Raw genomic sequence first — 16396 nt, 5'->3', positions numbered from 1 at the left:
ATCTTATCTTTAAGAGAAAACGTGAACTATATAGAATTATCAAGGGCCACCTCATTAAAGTCAGCACTTAAACATAGCTTGCTGGTAGAGTTTCAGTAAATTATATGTCCTAATTTCTCAGAGTGAATAAACTAAATCTTGAAGTCTATTAGTATCATTTCGTATAACATATTTTTCCAAACGGGCAATCCCTGAAATTGAATTATTATGGCCAAATATAGAAATGACTTAAACATAGATTCAGACCTGTTACGTGATCATTTTATCCTTAAACCCAACACACAAACAAATTTTATTTCAGCACAAGAACATTATTTATCATATATTCATTTCTATATTTGTTCAACAAATATTTATGTGCTAAGCATTGTGTTGTAAGCTGGTAATACAAAAGAACCCCAGGCAGACAAGTTCTTTTCCCTCATGGAGTAAAACTTCTATTGGAGAAGATAGATGTTAAATAAGTAAACAAATAAAATAGTAGCATCTTGTAATTAAAGACTGTAAAAAGTAAATAACGTTGCTATACAGAATCACAAGAGTAATTTATTTTCAATAGGGTGTTAAGGTGGGGGACTTTCAACAACAAAAAATTACTTAAAATGAGTTAGAATGGACCAAACGAAAAGCTGGGAAAAGAATATTTTAAGCAATGGGAAGTTTAAAGTGCCCATTACAAAACTTTGGAGAATTCTGGAAATTGAGACAAGACAGTAGAACTGAAGCATAGGGAGAAAGGGTGAGGGGAGGGAAGGTGGGACAATGGCACAAAATGAAAACAGAAATATATATAGGGGCCAAGTGGTGAGAGCCCATTGGAACATGGTGAAGCATCAGGATTTTATTTGAAGGGTAATAATAAGCCAGCGATCTCTTTTAAGCAAGGGGATATACACACATGTATACACGAGTGCTTATGTGTATCTACACAAATATATATTCCATTGCTTTAAATGGTTTGATGGTTTTTCACTAAACAAGGAGCTGACTGCTAATATAGTGTGGAAAATAACTTTTCATTCTCCATTCTCTCCTCTCTCTTCCAAACAAGGAAGGGGCTTATGCTGGGAAGAGAAAGTGGCATGGGTAGTATGGTCAATACCTTCCCCTCCTGACATATATCAAACCACTGGAGTCATAAACCTATTCTATGCTCAGAGGCAGGTAGAGTGGTTGGTGATGGAGACTGGAGAGAATTTCAAATAGAATACAAAATTAAAATTTGAAAATCACAGAATTGTGCATAATAACTCCAAATAGACTGCTTTAGTAACACGAAGTGATTAAAAGGTTATGAAATTGGTCTAAAGTGGCATTAAGAGAATGTGCTGCCCAACAGGAATGGGGCCACAGTAGTAGTTAATGGAAGAATAAATGAACAATTTTGTTTATACCTCACAAGTTAAGACTCCTTTCAAAACAGTTGTGTCTTTGAATGGAAGGTTTAGACTACATGAACTTTAATGTCCTCTGCAGGTCTAACATCCAACTATTTTTTATCAGTTAAGATTGTAGGAATTCAAGAAGATAAGTTATTTGGTCAGTATGACCCTATTGTGTTTCCCAATGAGCAGTGACTACTCCTGCCTGGTTGATAACTCCTTCATTCTCCTATCTGGTCTAACAGGTTGATATTTCAGGTTATTTAATAACCTTGCCTTGTATAACTCTGTCTCAAAGATGGCAAAGGATCCTCCCCCCCCCCCAAAAAAGCAACAGGAGATAGTGATAGATTTGAAAATGGAAGTGAAAGAAAGAAAGGAGTTGAAGGAATACTGAAAGGATGGTATGATTGATGATAATCATGGGACATTTGTTAGAAGTGGCTTGGGGGAGAGATGGTATTTTCAGTTTCCTTATCAGAATTTATCTTAAGTCCCAAAGTAGAGAAAAATACAAAATTTAAAAATAGAAAAGGATCTTAGAGATAATCAATTTAAAATCATTTATTTTAAGGATTAAGAAGACAATCCCAGAACATGTTGTATACAAATTTTACATCTAAGCAACTAATCAATGGCAAATACAAGTATATCTCATTTTATTATACTTCACTTTATTGTGCTTTTCAGATGCTTTTTTTTTTACAGATTGAAGGTTTGTGGCAAACCTGCATCAAGCAAGTCTATCAGTGTCATCTTCCCAACAGGCTCTGATGATGGTTAGCACTTTTTAGCAATAAAGTATTTTTTAATTAAAGCATGTATATTGGTTTTTTTTAGACCTAATGCTATCACACACTTAGTAGACTACAGTATAGTAGAAACATAACTTTCATATACACTAGGAGACAAAAAAAAATTGTCTAACTCACCTCATTGCACTATTCACTTTATTGCTGTAGTCTGGAACCACACTTGCAATATCTTTGAGGTTCTGTTTATTTGCTTGTTTGTTTTTATTTGTTAGTTTGTTTTGACTGACGATTTAGGACTGAGGAAAGGATGAGAAACCAAGTACTCTTAAGGATCATAAAATAAATGTGGAAAGAAGAGCAATAAAGGTATGAACAAGTAAATAAACAAAAACATACCTGGTGGCAACAAAGCAGAGAATTAAATCAGAGTGATGTGATAAATAGTGAGTGTGGAGTTACTTTAGATATTTAAGTTAATCACATACTGAAATAATAACAACCTTAAGTTCACTGAGGTTAAATGACACTCACCATCCCCTCTGCAGAACACATTGATAGATGCATTCCATATGCTAAACAACCACCACTGATAAGCTTTTCTCTAGCAGAAACACCAGGAGATAGTAGTACCACAAAATAAAGGCTAAAGAGAGTTCCTAGGCAGAAGTGATTAACAGCTTTGAATGGAAAGTTATCAAGTAGAAGAACCCAAAACAGACCAACGGATTTGGTAATTAGAAAAATCTTGGCTCAGCCCTCATCCAGGGTCTGTTTCAGCCATGGAAGCCCCATATCTCAGTAGTAAATTTACTAAAGCTGACCAGTCTCTGAGACAATACTCAAACTCACAAAATAACTCTAAATGCAAATCGATTCATATTTAATGGTAAATACACTTGACCAGTCGTCTCCATGTGGCCTTTGCTTCATGGTGGATATAAAGAACTTAGAATATTAAAATGCATATCAGAAGGTAACTTATTGTTCACATATTATTTCGTTCTTACCCTATCAAAGCATGCATCACAATAAATAAAAATTGAATTTTTTCTTGTCTTGCTCATTACATACTACATGTGTTTGATTCATTGCTCTTTACCCAGTCCTTAACACAGTGAAAAGATATTTAGATCTCTAATAAATGAGCAATAAATGAGCAATTGACCCATTGATTACTTCCACTATGATATTGTAAACTAATAAATCATCCTCCCCTTCCTTAGAAATACTTTTTTTTAGAAAAATTATCTCTTGAAGAGCACTAAAGACATGTTAGACAATTGTTTATCTTTAATTGTTCATTTTTCACCAGAACCACCAATTTTGTCTTTGCATTTGTACTTAAAAGGATATATTCTTTAATTAATTGTTATGGTAATTAGTATCATAGAATATTTTCTTTATGACTGATGGCCCGCCTGCCTTATTGAGTTATGTAAAATATGTAAGATATGGTCTTCTAATCTTCTTTCTACTATTTTAACCACAGAATATTAACTATATATTTAATTAACAGTATAATAAAGTTAACAAGTGAAAATGAAGATGGACTTCTTTGTGTTGTCTAATTCTGATCTGTAGGTATCCTTCACCACAGTCACATGGCTGAAGAAGACCTACCTGTCACAATCTTGTGAATGAACACTTTAGTCCTTGCAGAATTCACAAGCAATCTATTTCTCTATGACACATCTGTGGCTATGTACTTGGCTGAATGAATTATTATGTTATGTATTATTCAAAATTTGTGGCCAGAAGGAAAGGAAAATGGAAAAAAGTTGCAGATTCTTTAATTATACATCACTCTTTTTGTTCTGGACACTATCTTTACCCCTTATTTCTAGAGCTTTTATTTTTTCTGCTTAGAAAATTGCTTTAGTTTTTTAGGCATCGCTCCTACCTCAAACTATATTCTACCATCTTATATCTCTGCCAATTATAAGACATAAGCTTACTGGATTATGACTATTTGTATAATCAACAAGGCAAAAGTGAAGTTTTTTAGTTTTTTGTCTTTTTTTTTCTGAGTGTAATGGAATACACACTAAAATTATAATTAGAAGACCCAAGTTTGAATTCCTATTCTACTCAGTTTTACCTTTCACTCTTGCCCTAGCTGATGAAATAAACTTTTTTTATACAAAAAAATAAATATTCCATAAAGTAAATGTAGAAAAACTTACATGATTAGAAAATCAGTTTGCAACTTTTAATAAAAAAATAACTTACATAAAAGTCATCAAAAGATGAAATAATAGAAGTTTGAATATAATAGCATCAGGATGTTGCAACATGAAACACTAATCAATTTAGCGTGCTTACAGTGGGATAATCAAACAATATGTACCTCCCGATTACTGTTGCCAGATAAAATGCAGGATGCTTAGTTAAATATGAATTTCAGATAAACAATGATTAATTTTTAGCTTAAATATTTACCATGCAATTGTTCGAATATAGCTATTCTAAAAAAATTAGTTGTTGTTTATTTAAAATTCAAATTGTGATCATAGATCTAGTTAAGATGGCGAACTAGGTAAATGTTATATTTGTCACCTCTTGTGACCACATCAAAATTACAACTGAACTACAGAATAGTCATCATTGGGAGTTACCTGAAGTCTAGCTAAACAGAAGTCCTACAATTGAAAACATACACAAGAGGCCGCCTCGAGATTAATATGAGGGACAGAGATGCAGAATGGGCTGGTCCTACACCCACATGTAGCAGTCGAAAATCAGAAGAAATATCTCAGCTGCAGAGGTTCCCCTGAAGAAGCGTGGGGTTCCCACACCAGAGTCCCCAGCCCAGGGTTTCTGGGACAGGAAGAGAAGTCCCCAAAAAATCTGGATGTGAAAATTAGCAGAGATCATGGCAGAGTGAGACAGAGAGTGCTGGTGGCTCAGGCATTCCACTTAAAGGGCTGGTGCACATGCTTATTCTCTAAGAAACTCATTCACTCTGCACTCCACTACTGGAACAAAAGCCCAAAAGGGATGTATGAGGAGGAACTGAATCGCCTAGCTTCAGGGCGAGGGCTGGAGGGGCAGTTTTCTCCCAGAGAGAATGGCGGGCAGAATTCATTGTTTCTTTGTTGAGCCTTCACCTCTACTGACATACAAATGCAGGTACTTTCATTTCTGAGTCCCACCCTAGTGAGTCCCTGAGACTCTGTGCCATAGTATTTGTGGGCCCACCCAAACCGCTTCCAGTGGCTTTTTCATATAAACAGCCTGTCTTGAATCATGCTCTGTGTCAGCACTGAGCTGATCGAGAAAGAGAGTTTCAGTGGTGAGACACCCAATTGGAAGAATGCTTGAGGGGCCGACATGAGAATGAAATGGCAGGTACCAACTTTTTTTGCGGGGAGCATGCTTCTCCTGCCTTAGGGGACCGCATGGGCTCTACATATATGGCAGAGAGCAATGGTGGCATTATGCCACACATGTGTGATACAATAAGCTGAATCATGCTTACATTAGCTGGGGGGCAGACACCCTACTACATTAATGTAACATTCTAAATCTGGAGTCCTATTCCTAGCAGCAAGCCTGGATTGCAGCCATACCTGGGACCAGCCAGGCCTGGAGCCCACACTGTGGACTTTTCTAAAATCTCTCAAAGGTTCTCAAAACTGAAATAAGCAGCACCTGTTCTCTGCATGTCTCATCTCTCTTGCTGAGCAGCCCTACACCTGGAAATAGCAGCAGCTGACTTTGTTTCACAGATTGGCCTCTCAAGGCACCTCTAAGCCCAGCATGGGTGGCAGCCATCTGGACATTGCTTAGTGGCTCATGCCAGGGGGCCTTGGCCAGGGAACAGACTGCAACTAAACTTAGCCTGAGATGAGGTCCCTCCCAAAAGGCCCCTGGGCCAGACCACTAGGTGGCTATCTTCAGACTGAGCCAGAACACCACTTGGGGCCACATCTGAGAACAACACACTCAAAGGGCAGACTGGAAAGGCACCAGATCCCTGCTAAAGTAAATCCTTCTCCATAGGGTCTGCCCCTGAACAAAAGCTCCTCCACTGTAATCACTAGTCAGTCCTCGCAACCAATCGGCCCAAGGGCCAATTCCTCCATTGACATGGAAACAGCAAACAAGGCTCAACACCAACAAGAGGGCATGCACAATCCACACAAGGAAGACACCTGGAACACTCAGCTCAGGTAACCAGGCAGACCATGCTACTGGGCCCCACAAGACACCTACTACATAAGGCCACTCTACTAAGACTGGGAGACATAGCAGCCCTATCTAATACATAGAAACAAACACAAGGAGGCATCCAAAATGAGAAACGAAGAAACGTGTCCCAAATAAAAGAACAGAACAAACCTCCATAAAAAGAACTGAACAAAATAGAGACAAGCAATTACCAGCTGCAGAGTTTAAAACTCTAGTTATAAGGATGCTTGATGGAAGAGTAGGTGATCTCAGTGAGAATGGTAACAAAGAGATAGAAAACATAAAAAGAGAGACATAAAACATAAAAAAGAACCATTCAGAAATGAAGAATACAATAACTGAAATGAAGAATACTGTAGGAGGAATCAACAGTAGTTAGATGAAGCAGAGGATCAAATTAGTGATTTAGAAGGTAAAGTAGTAGAAAACACCCAATCAGAAGAGCAACAAGAAAAAAGTATCCAAAAAATGGAGATAGTTTAAGGGGCCTCTGGGACAACAGGAAACATACCAACATTAGCATCATACAGGTACCAGAAGGAGAAAAGAAAGAGTAAGAGATTAAAAACCTATTTGAAGAAATAATAACAGAAAACTTTCCTAACCTGGAGAAGGAAATAGACATACAAGCTCAGGAAGTGTAGAGAGTCCCAAACAAGATAAACCCAAGTAGGCCCACACCAAGATACATTATAATTAAAATGCTAATGTTAAATTCAAAGAGAGACTCTTAAAAGCAGCAAAGAAAAGCAATTAGTTACCTACAAGGGAGCTCTCATAAGACTGTCAGCTGATTTCTCAACAGAAACTTTGCAGGCCAAAAGAGTTTGGGATCAAATATTCAAAGTAATGAGAAGCAAAGACCTACAACCAAGAATATGCTACTCAGCAAAGCTATCATTTACAATCAAAGGACAGATAAAGAGCTCCCAGACAAGAAAAAGTTAAAGAAGCTTATCAACATTAAACCAGTCTTTCAAGAAATCTTAGAGCTACTTCAAGAAGAAGAAGGAGGAAGAAGAGGACAAAGAGAAGGAAGAAGAGGAAGAGGAAAAATATAAATAATAAAATGGCAATATTTACAAATCTATCAATACTTACTTTAGATATAAATGGATTAAATACTCCAATCAAAAGATAGGGTAACTGAATGGATGAGAAAACAAGACCCTTACATATGCTACCTATAAGAAACTCACTTCATATCAAAAGGCACATACTGAAAGTAAAGATATAGAAAAGGATATTTCATAAAAATGGAAACAAAGAGAAAAAAAGCTGTGGTAACAATATTTATACCAGACAAAATAAAATTTAAAACAAAGGCTATACCAAGAGACAAAGAAGGATCTCTTTATCCCACTTCTGGATACTTATCCAAGGAAAACCAACACACTACTTCCAAGGAACATGTGAATTCATATGTTCATTGTAGCATTATTTACAGTAGTCATAATATGGAGGCATCCTGTGTATCCATCAGTGGATGAATGGTGAAAAAGAGGTGGTATATATGGTATATATTCCATATATACAATGGAATATTATTCAGCCATAAAATGAGAATAAAATCTTACCACCTGTGACAACATAGATAAACCTAGAGGGTATTTTTCTGGGTAAAGTAAGTCAGACAGAGAAGGACAAGTAACATGTGATTTTGTTTACATATGAAATCTAAAGGGCGAGAATTGACAGACAGGACAGAAACATATTCATAGATGCAGAGAGCATTTTGATTGTTGCTAGATGGGGTGGTCATGTTGAGAGGAATGGGTGAAAGTGGGGAAGAACGTAAAAAGTACAAATTGGTAGTTAACAAAATAGTCATAGATATGTAAGGTATAGCATGACTAATATAGTCAATAATAGTGTAATAACTATGTGTGATGTCAGATGGGTACTAGATTATTGGGGTGATCACTTCATAAGATATATAAATGTATAATACCCATATTATATGCTGAAAACTAATATAATGTATGTCAACAGTAACTGAAAGAAAAAATTATTAAAGAAAAGAATTATCACAAAATAAATAAATAAAATAAAATTCAAATTTATCTGAGTATTCTATATTTTTATTTGCTAAATCTGACAACCCTGTTTGATGTAATGCAAAATTTTACATGATACTATAGTATATAGAATATATAGTTTAATATAGCTAATATAATTTAATAAGTTGAACTTGCATCTAATTAAGCCTTTAGAACTAACTTTCATCTACAGGAAATACAGGATACGAAGAACGAATTAAATGATGCAATGACTAAATATATAGAAGGTGAAACTTTGGCCTGGGAGTGGTAGAATTTTTAGACCAATCTTGCTCAAATGAGGATGACTCCTCTCTTCCTAGAGCATATTTGGCAATGTTTAAAGACATTTTTGGGTTTCTCCAATTCAATAAAAGCAAGAGAGAGGATGCTCCTAACATCTAGTGAGTAGAAGCCACTGATGCTATAACACACAGGATAACCTCTCCTTCTAAAATTGCTTGTTATAGGAAAGTTTCACAATACATTGCTAAATTAAAAAACAAACTGTATATAAAGAAGTTTGTATAGAATGATCTCATATAGTTAAAAAAACAAAGGGATACAAAAGTAATCAATATCCTATTTTTGCCATAAACCTCTGTGTGTGTATGTGTGTGTGTGTGTGTGTGTAAACAAATATACACATATAAATATGTGGGAAAAAAGACCGATAAACGAAAATGTTAATAGTGTTGATATTTCTAAGGTGGAGATCATAAGTGATTTAGATTTTCTTATTTTTCTTTTTCTGTGTTTTCTGTAATGAACATGTATTATTTTTTAATCAAAAGGAAAATAGGAATATTTTAGACAGAAAATTCTTAATCTAGATTGAATATTGTATGGCAATCTCTCTTTACAGAATAGAGCTAATTTGGCTTCTCAAATATCTCCCATGAGTACAGAAATTATCTTGATGAAGAGGGTAATGCTAAGCCAGAATCTGAACTTGCTGGAGTAGAGGACTACTGTTATTTCGTTTTCTCCCCAGCAAGATCTGAGAATGAACTGAAGGGAACATAAGAAATAGGTCTGACAGCATTTTCTGCTATTGTCAAGCATGGGAGATTGTTCCTAAATGAGAAAGTTAGGCTGACATGTACATTTAGTGATATTTCAGGAAAATTGGCTATAGGCTGAAGCTGGACAGAGGAACTCTAGCCCCTATAACCCTCTGCTTGTCCCATCTTATTTGAATAATTTCAGAAAGTTGGTTGCACTCTAATCTAGAAAAACTAAAATTTAGGGTTTTCTCTTTGTAAGCTTATCAAGTTCCTAGAGTTTTACTTGACTTAAACTCAGTGGAGTATTAGTTTCTGAAACCCCAACAATTCCCAATAGTAAATAGATACATGACAGCTTTTCTCTCATTTGCTACCCAAGTTCCTAACGAAGCCCTTGGGACAAGCTCTAAGGTTCTCTCATGCTTACCTCTTAATACCCTAGAGTGATTTTAGAAGGGATGGGCGCAGGGGACTTGGGACAAAGGGACATGCTTCTCTTTGGGAAAATAAATATCCAAAGCTCCTGAAATCTGGAGTTGAAGAGACTGATTTTTTTTTTCCCTAGGACACTTATTAAGCTAAAGAAACCAATGCCCCAAATGTCAAGGAATATAGCAATAATTCGAGGTTTTTTTCTCATACTAGAGAGAGCTGAATTTTCCTTGTTTTCTGGATTTGGGCTTCCTACAACAAGGTATTTTCATGGGCTTCTTCTGAATAGACCTAACCCCTTCAATTCTTTTTAAAGATTACTGTCTGGAAAGTTACCCCCTCTATTGCCAAGATCAGAAGCAATGAGTGGCTAGCTATTGGCAGAATTACATTAAAATGTAATGCCATGTATATTTTTCAAAATCTTATTATTTTTCCCTGTATGGTTTTCAGGATTTGTTTTAGTGTATTGATTCTCATGTCTATTAATATTATATTTTGTTATGCTCATCTTGCTGTAGTAATGAATTCAAGGACATGAAATTTAGCAGTCATGATAGTGATCTTCAAATATTTTAAACACTATCTGGTTGAACAGGAAATGAGAGGTAGGATAATGTGGGGAGGTGGCCAATTGCAGGGAGACAGATATTGAGTCAATAGAAAGTAAAATTTGTAAGAATTAAGGCCACTCGAAAATAGAATTAATGATAGTATGTCTATATGGAATAGTATGCATCCTTGAAAATAGTGAGATAGATTTATAGTACCATTATAAAAGTATTTAAGGTATAATATTAAGTGAACAAAGCTAGTTGTGAATTTGTATGTGCTAATTCCATTAGTATAAAACTGAAATGATATGGAAATATGCATAACTATATATGGAAATTTTCTGGGTAGAATTAAATAATTTGAAAAATATGAATTATGTTTACTTCTGGACCAGAGAATGCAAAGTACAGAAGGAGAAAACTAACTTTTCCATTTATACTCTACTGTATAGATGGCTTATTTTCCTCTTAAGTATTTTTATAACATAAAATATGTACTTTTATTTATTTATTTTTTTATGCCTACAGCACCCAGTCTTCCTAGGTGGTCTCCCATCCAAGTACTAACCAGGCCCAGCCCTGCTTAGCTTCTGAGATCAGACAGGATCAGGCGTGTTCAGAGCGGCATGGCCATACACTACTTTTATTTTTTTTAAAGTAAACTTAGTATCTTTTAAAAAAGAAGGATGGTAACTTGTAAGATAATAAATTTTCAATCATTGGGAGTACTGAGGCAGAACTTGTGAGAAATGTTGGGCTTTTAAAATTACCTCCTAACTCTAAGTTTCTATGTATTCAGTTGTAAAGCTATGAAATATATGAGTTTTTCCAGCGCTTGCTTCCAATTGGAAAAACTTGAATAATAAAATGGGTAAGATTAACCCTTTGCCCAGGATTGGTTGTCAGGTCTAAGCAGAAAATAATTTTTCTAAAAGGAAATATTTTTACATTTTTTTAGGATGGAGAGATTTTTGGGGAGTGAGGGTAAAGAGCTAGAATCCAAGGAAACAAAGTGATGTAAAGTGTTGCTTTCTTTCAGTGACTTGGATTCCACAAACAGAGTTTGTCATTTTGTTTCAGCAATCATTATCTTACTATCCTAGAGTTATCAGTCATCAAGTCTTTGCCATTTGATGAGTCAGTTTTCCTGAGGGGTGATGAGAGAGGAGAGATAATTGCAGTAATGCACAAGCTCAATTCAATCTTTTCTCTTGTACACCCTAGCTTAGTTTTTCCATTCTGATTGATTTTCCATTTACATAAGATTTTAGTTTTATTTTGTTTAGTAATAAATCATGAATCCCAGTTAAACAGCAATATTTAAAGGCTAGCTTATCTCCACTTGTCTGAAAAAAATTAACATATATTTTGCTCTAAATTTTCTCTGTGTTTTGAAATATTTTAGACTTTTCTTTTGCTCAAAGTCTTTAATAAGGAAATTCCAAAATCTGTTCTCATCCTACTACTTTCATTCCATTATAGCAATATTCAAAATTGACTATGTCATTGTTTAATATTTTAATATTTTGTTCATGAATTTTTGCATTAATTTTCCAAAATATTGCATTAAAACTATATCCATCTTGTTTACTGAGTATTTTGGTGCTCTCTTAAATTTTGCACCCAAATCAATACCTCACTTGCCACTCTCTACTTTCAGCACTATTTAAAAAGTTTTTCTTTTTACTAACTACAATCTTTCTTTAAAAACTAAAGTTAATTTCCTCTGCATGTGGCCCTTGGGTGCTCAAATTTTTATAAAATGCCTACTGTGTCAACTTTCTTTTTTCCAAGGTAAATTAAGCCCCTACTTTCACTTTTTCTCCTTAAATCTCTTTGCAGCCTCATTATAGAGTTTCACTTTGGGGTAGAATTATAAAATTCAGCTTTGTGTTTAAAAGAGAATAATTAAAAAGAAAGTCTGTATTGTATAGAAAGCATAAAGAGGAAGATAATTTAAGATTCTCCATTTAATACTCAGGAAAAAAAAAAAAACCTTTTTAACATTTCGACATATTTTCTTCTAGTCATTTTAAATGGCTTGTATGCCATTGAATGTGTTTCCTTCTTCATTCATTCCTTCTTCCCCCCCCCCTATTTTTATGAAATTATGGCCTGTCTATGCATCTCGTTTATCTCTCTGTGTATGTGTGTAACTACGTATGTATGTATGTATGTATCCATTTGTATCATATTTTTCCATATCTACACCTCTGAGATGTATAATGGCTTCATTGTTTCCATCAGATAGATGTTATAATTTATTTAATCATTCCTTTATTCATTTACATTATTTCTGGTCTTTATCATTAAAATAATATAAAAACTTCTTATACACACATCCTGATATATACTTCTAATTGTCTCCTTAAAATAGATAATTGGAAGTGGAAATATTAAGCCAAGGAGATTGGGCATGTGTTGTCACTAAAATGCTAATATTTTATCTACTTATCTATATAAACATCTTAAAATTTTTCCAGTTTTCTGAATGTTTTTCAATTTTTAATGTGATCTTATTCCCAGAGTAAGGAAAATGTATTAAGTCTTGTCAATAAAAGCCAAAAGATAAAGAATTTTCTTTCTTATCTGTTTTGTGGAGATGATGCTTCTCAAGCATTTCGGGGAAGGACAAATCACACTAGCTTTAAGTATTAAAAAGTTGGATCTATAACTTTTTAAATGTTGGATAAATCGCCTAACCCTAGGTGTCTCAGGTCTCCCATCTGCAAGATTGAGATAATTCTCTAACATATGGTATTGTTATGCTGCTAAATAATATACGTAAAAACACTTCATAAACTAAAAAGTTCAATAAGTATTGTTGTTGCTGTTAACCATTATTATTCAACTTTTTTTTTTTTTAATGAGAGCTTCGTGATCATCACTCAGTCCCTAGATAGGGGATAGAAGGAGAGATGTGCAGACTGGTTTCCTCGAAGATACCCAGTTAATAATTCTGAAGAAATTAGAAAGAGTTCAGAGTCAAGTAGTGAGTCAGACTACCTGTGAAAATTCGCATGTAAGCACAAGCTAGGAAACGCAGAGAAATACACACAGTTCAAAGAACTAGTTACAGAGCAACATTTAGCAATTCAAGGGCACTATAGAAGGCTTGTATTGATAAGTTGTATTTAGTTCTGAGAAGACTTACTGAGCAAGAGGAGACTTGAGTTAAGTATTGAATAAAGAGAGGAACATGATTCATTAAGAAGCAATGTGGAAGAGATGTCTGTCAGGTGTGAAGCTATTGAATAATTTGTGAAAAGAGTTCATAAAAGTTGCAGACAAGTGGAGCAGGGAGAAAGCAAATACTTTTCTCTTGTTTGTCAACTTAGAAGAGAAGATGTTTAAGAAAGTGACCAAAATTGTGCTTTAAACAAAGTGGAAGAAGTGAGCAAATTTGTTTTAGGTAAACAAAACTCTGAAACTGTAATCTAGGAGAAAATTCTCTCAAATATTATTGAGTGTTTCTTATTTCTTTAGCCTAAGTTTTTCCCTAACTCACCAGGAAATTTTTTTCAAACTTGCCCCAGGTAGTCTTCCTTCTATCTTATCCCTTCCCTATTTATTCTTCCGTAGCTTTATACATAAATCTGCATACATAAAATTATTTCCTGATTGTTTTTTTAATTTTACCTGTAGGTGAAGAGTAGTCTCTACTAACCCGGCATTGATCAAGAGCAGATCTTTATTATCTTCTTCTAAAATTCTCCTGCTCAAAGCATTGGGCACTCATTTATTCTGATTGATTGGCCTAAGTTTCCAGCTTTTAGACCTGGAATTTACGAATGAAGAGAGAGAATCATACAGTGGTGAGTGAATTTGTTTTCCAGGGTTTTTCCAGCTTTTGTGAACACAAACTCACCCTCTTCATGGTATTTCTTACCTTGTACCTTTTAACCCTGGCTGGCAATGTCATCATTGTGACAATTATCAGCATTGATCGTCACCTTCACACCCCCATGTACTTCTTTCTTAATATGCTTTCCACGTCAGAAACCATGTACACATTGGTCATTGTACCACGAATGCTCTCCAGCCTCATAGGTCTAAGCCAACCCATCTCTTTGGCTGGCTGTGCCACCCAGATGTTCTTTTTTATCACTTTGGCCATCAACAACTGCTTTTTACTCACAGCAATGGGGTATGACCGTTATGTGGCCATCTGTAACCCCTTGAGGTACACAGTCATCATGAACAAGAAGGTATGTGCCCAGCTAGTATGGGGGGCCTGCAGCATTGGGCTGCTTGTGGCCATAATTCAGATTTCCTCTGTATTCAAATTTCCCTTCTGTGATAGAAAAGTGGCCCATTATTTCTGTGACATCCGCCCCGTTATGAAACTTTCCTGTGCTGACACCAATCTACATGACATAATTAATTTTATTGTCAGTTCACTCGTTATCGTGGTGCCCATGGGTTTGGTCTTCATTTCCTACATCCTTATCATCTCTACCATCCTCAGAATTGCCTCAGCTGAGGGCCGAAAGAAGGCTTTTGCAACTTGTGCCTCCCACCTCACTGTGGTCATTGTCCACTATGGTAGTGCCTCCATTGCCTACCTCAAGCCCAACTCAGAGAACACTAGGGATCAGGATCAGCTGATCTCAGTGACCTACACCATTTTTACTCCTCTCCTTAATCCTGTGGTATACACTCTGAGGAACAAAGAAGTCAAAGATGCCCTTCACCGTGCTATTGGTAAAAAAACTCTTGCCTAAGATCTCAAGTAGTTTGACATATTGCCTATTATAATCTGAATATTTTTGTAATCTCAAAAAATTTGATTTTTTTGCGTGTATCTGTTGAGTTTTCCCAACATCATATATTAAAGAGACTGTTTTTACCTCATCGTATAAACCCATATAGGCATGGATTTATTTCTAGGCTCTATATTCTGTTCCACCGATCTATTTGTCTGTTTTTATGCCAGTATCATGCTGTCTTGATTCCTATAGCCTTGTAGTATAGTTTGATATCAGGTAGCATGATCCCTCTAACTTTATTCTTCTTTCTCAAGATTGCTTTGGCTATTTGAGGTCTTTTGTGGTGCCATATAAATTTTAGGATTATTTGTTCTAGTTCTGTGAAAAATGCCATCTGTATTTCGCTAAAGATTATATTGAATGTATAGATTCCTTTGGATCATGTATATATTTTAGCAATGTTAATTACTCCTATTCATGAGCATGATATATGCTTGCATTTACTTGTATGTCCTTTAATTTCTTTCTTTAATGTTTTATAATTTTCTGAACACAGGTTTTTTACCTCTTTGATAATATTTATTCTAGATTTCTGTGCAATTTTAAATAGGATTCTTTTATTTTTTATGCTTTGTATTTTTAAAATGTATTTAAATTAGTTTCAAGTATGCAGTACATTGGTTAGACATCTAAACAGTTCATAAAATGATCCCCCCATCTGCTCCCTCCCTCCCCTGGTCCTCCACCTAGCCATCATATGAATGCTAACTATACACTCTATGCTCTGCTCTCCATCCCCATGGCCAACTATCAACTACTAATTTGTACTTCTTTAACCCTTCACTTCATTCTCCCAGCCCCCCAACACACCTTCCCTCTGTCCGTCACCAAATTGTCCACTATATTTGTGAGTCTGTTTTTGATAAGTTTGTTCTTTTTATTCCTTAGATTCCTCATATAAGTGAAATTACATGGTATTTATTTTTCTCGGTCTGACTTATTTCACTCAGCGTAATAACCTCTAGGTCCATCTATGTCATTGCAAGTGGTAGGATTTCAATTTTTTTTGTAATGGCTGAGTAATATTCCATTATATATGAACCATAATTTCTTTATCCAATCATTTGTTGATGGGCATTTAGGTTGCTTTCATATCTTGGCTATTGGAAATTGTGCTATCATGAGTATTGGGATGCATAGATCTTTACAAATTATTGTTTTAATTTTCTTTGGATAAATACCCAGCAGTGCACTTGCTGGATCAAAAGGTATGCCCATTTTTAATTTTTTGAGCAACCTCCATACTATTTTCCACAGCAGCTGTACC

At 35.2% G+C, this 16396-nt stretch overlaps 1 protein-coding gene and 1 pseudogene across 1 annotated transcript; one reads left to right on the top strand and one right to left on the bottom strand.

Annotated features, from left to right (window-relative positions):
- Positions 1-10879: 10879 nt before the first annotated feature.
- LOC118613167 lies at positions 10880-10998 on the bottom strand (annotated as a pseudogene).
- A 3153-nt stretch (positions 10999-14151) lies between these two features.
- On the top strand, positions 14152-15084 carry LOC107503184 (olfactory receptor 10J1-like). Its single transcript, XM_016131135.1, has one exon. The coding sequence runs from the start codon at positions 14152-14154 to the stop codon at positions 15082-15084; it is 933 nt and encodes a 310-aa protein (XP_015986621.1).
- Positions 15085-16396: the final 1312 nt, after the last annotated feature.

The sequence above is a fragment of the Rousettus aegyptiacus genome, unplaced genomic scaffold (assembly GCF_014176215.1).
Source record: "Rousettus aegyptiacus isolate mRouAeg1 unplaced genomic scaffold, mRouAeg1.p scaffold_m13_p_17, whole genome shotgun sequence".
Classification (NCBI taxonomy): domain Eukaryota; kingdom Metazoa; phylum Chordata; class Mammalia; order Chiroptera; family Pteropodidae; genus Rousettus; species Rousettus aegyptiacus.
This window is presented reverse-complemented; position numbering and strand designations above follow the sequence as displayed.

What these genes read in the sequence shown, in the direction of transcription:
- LOC107503184 (XM_016131135.1), top strand. Translation starts at nt 14,152, where the DNA reads ATGAAGAGAGAGAATCATACAGTGGTGAGTGAATTTGTTTTCCAGGGT.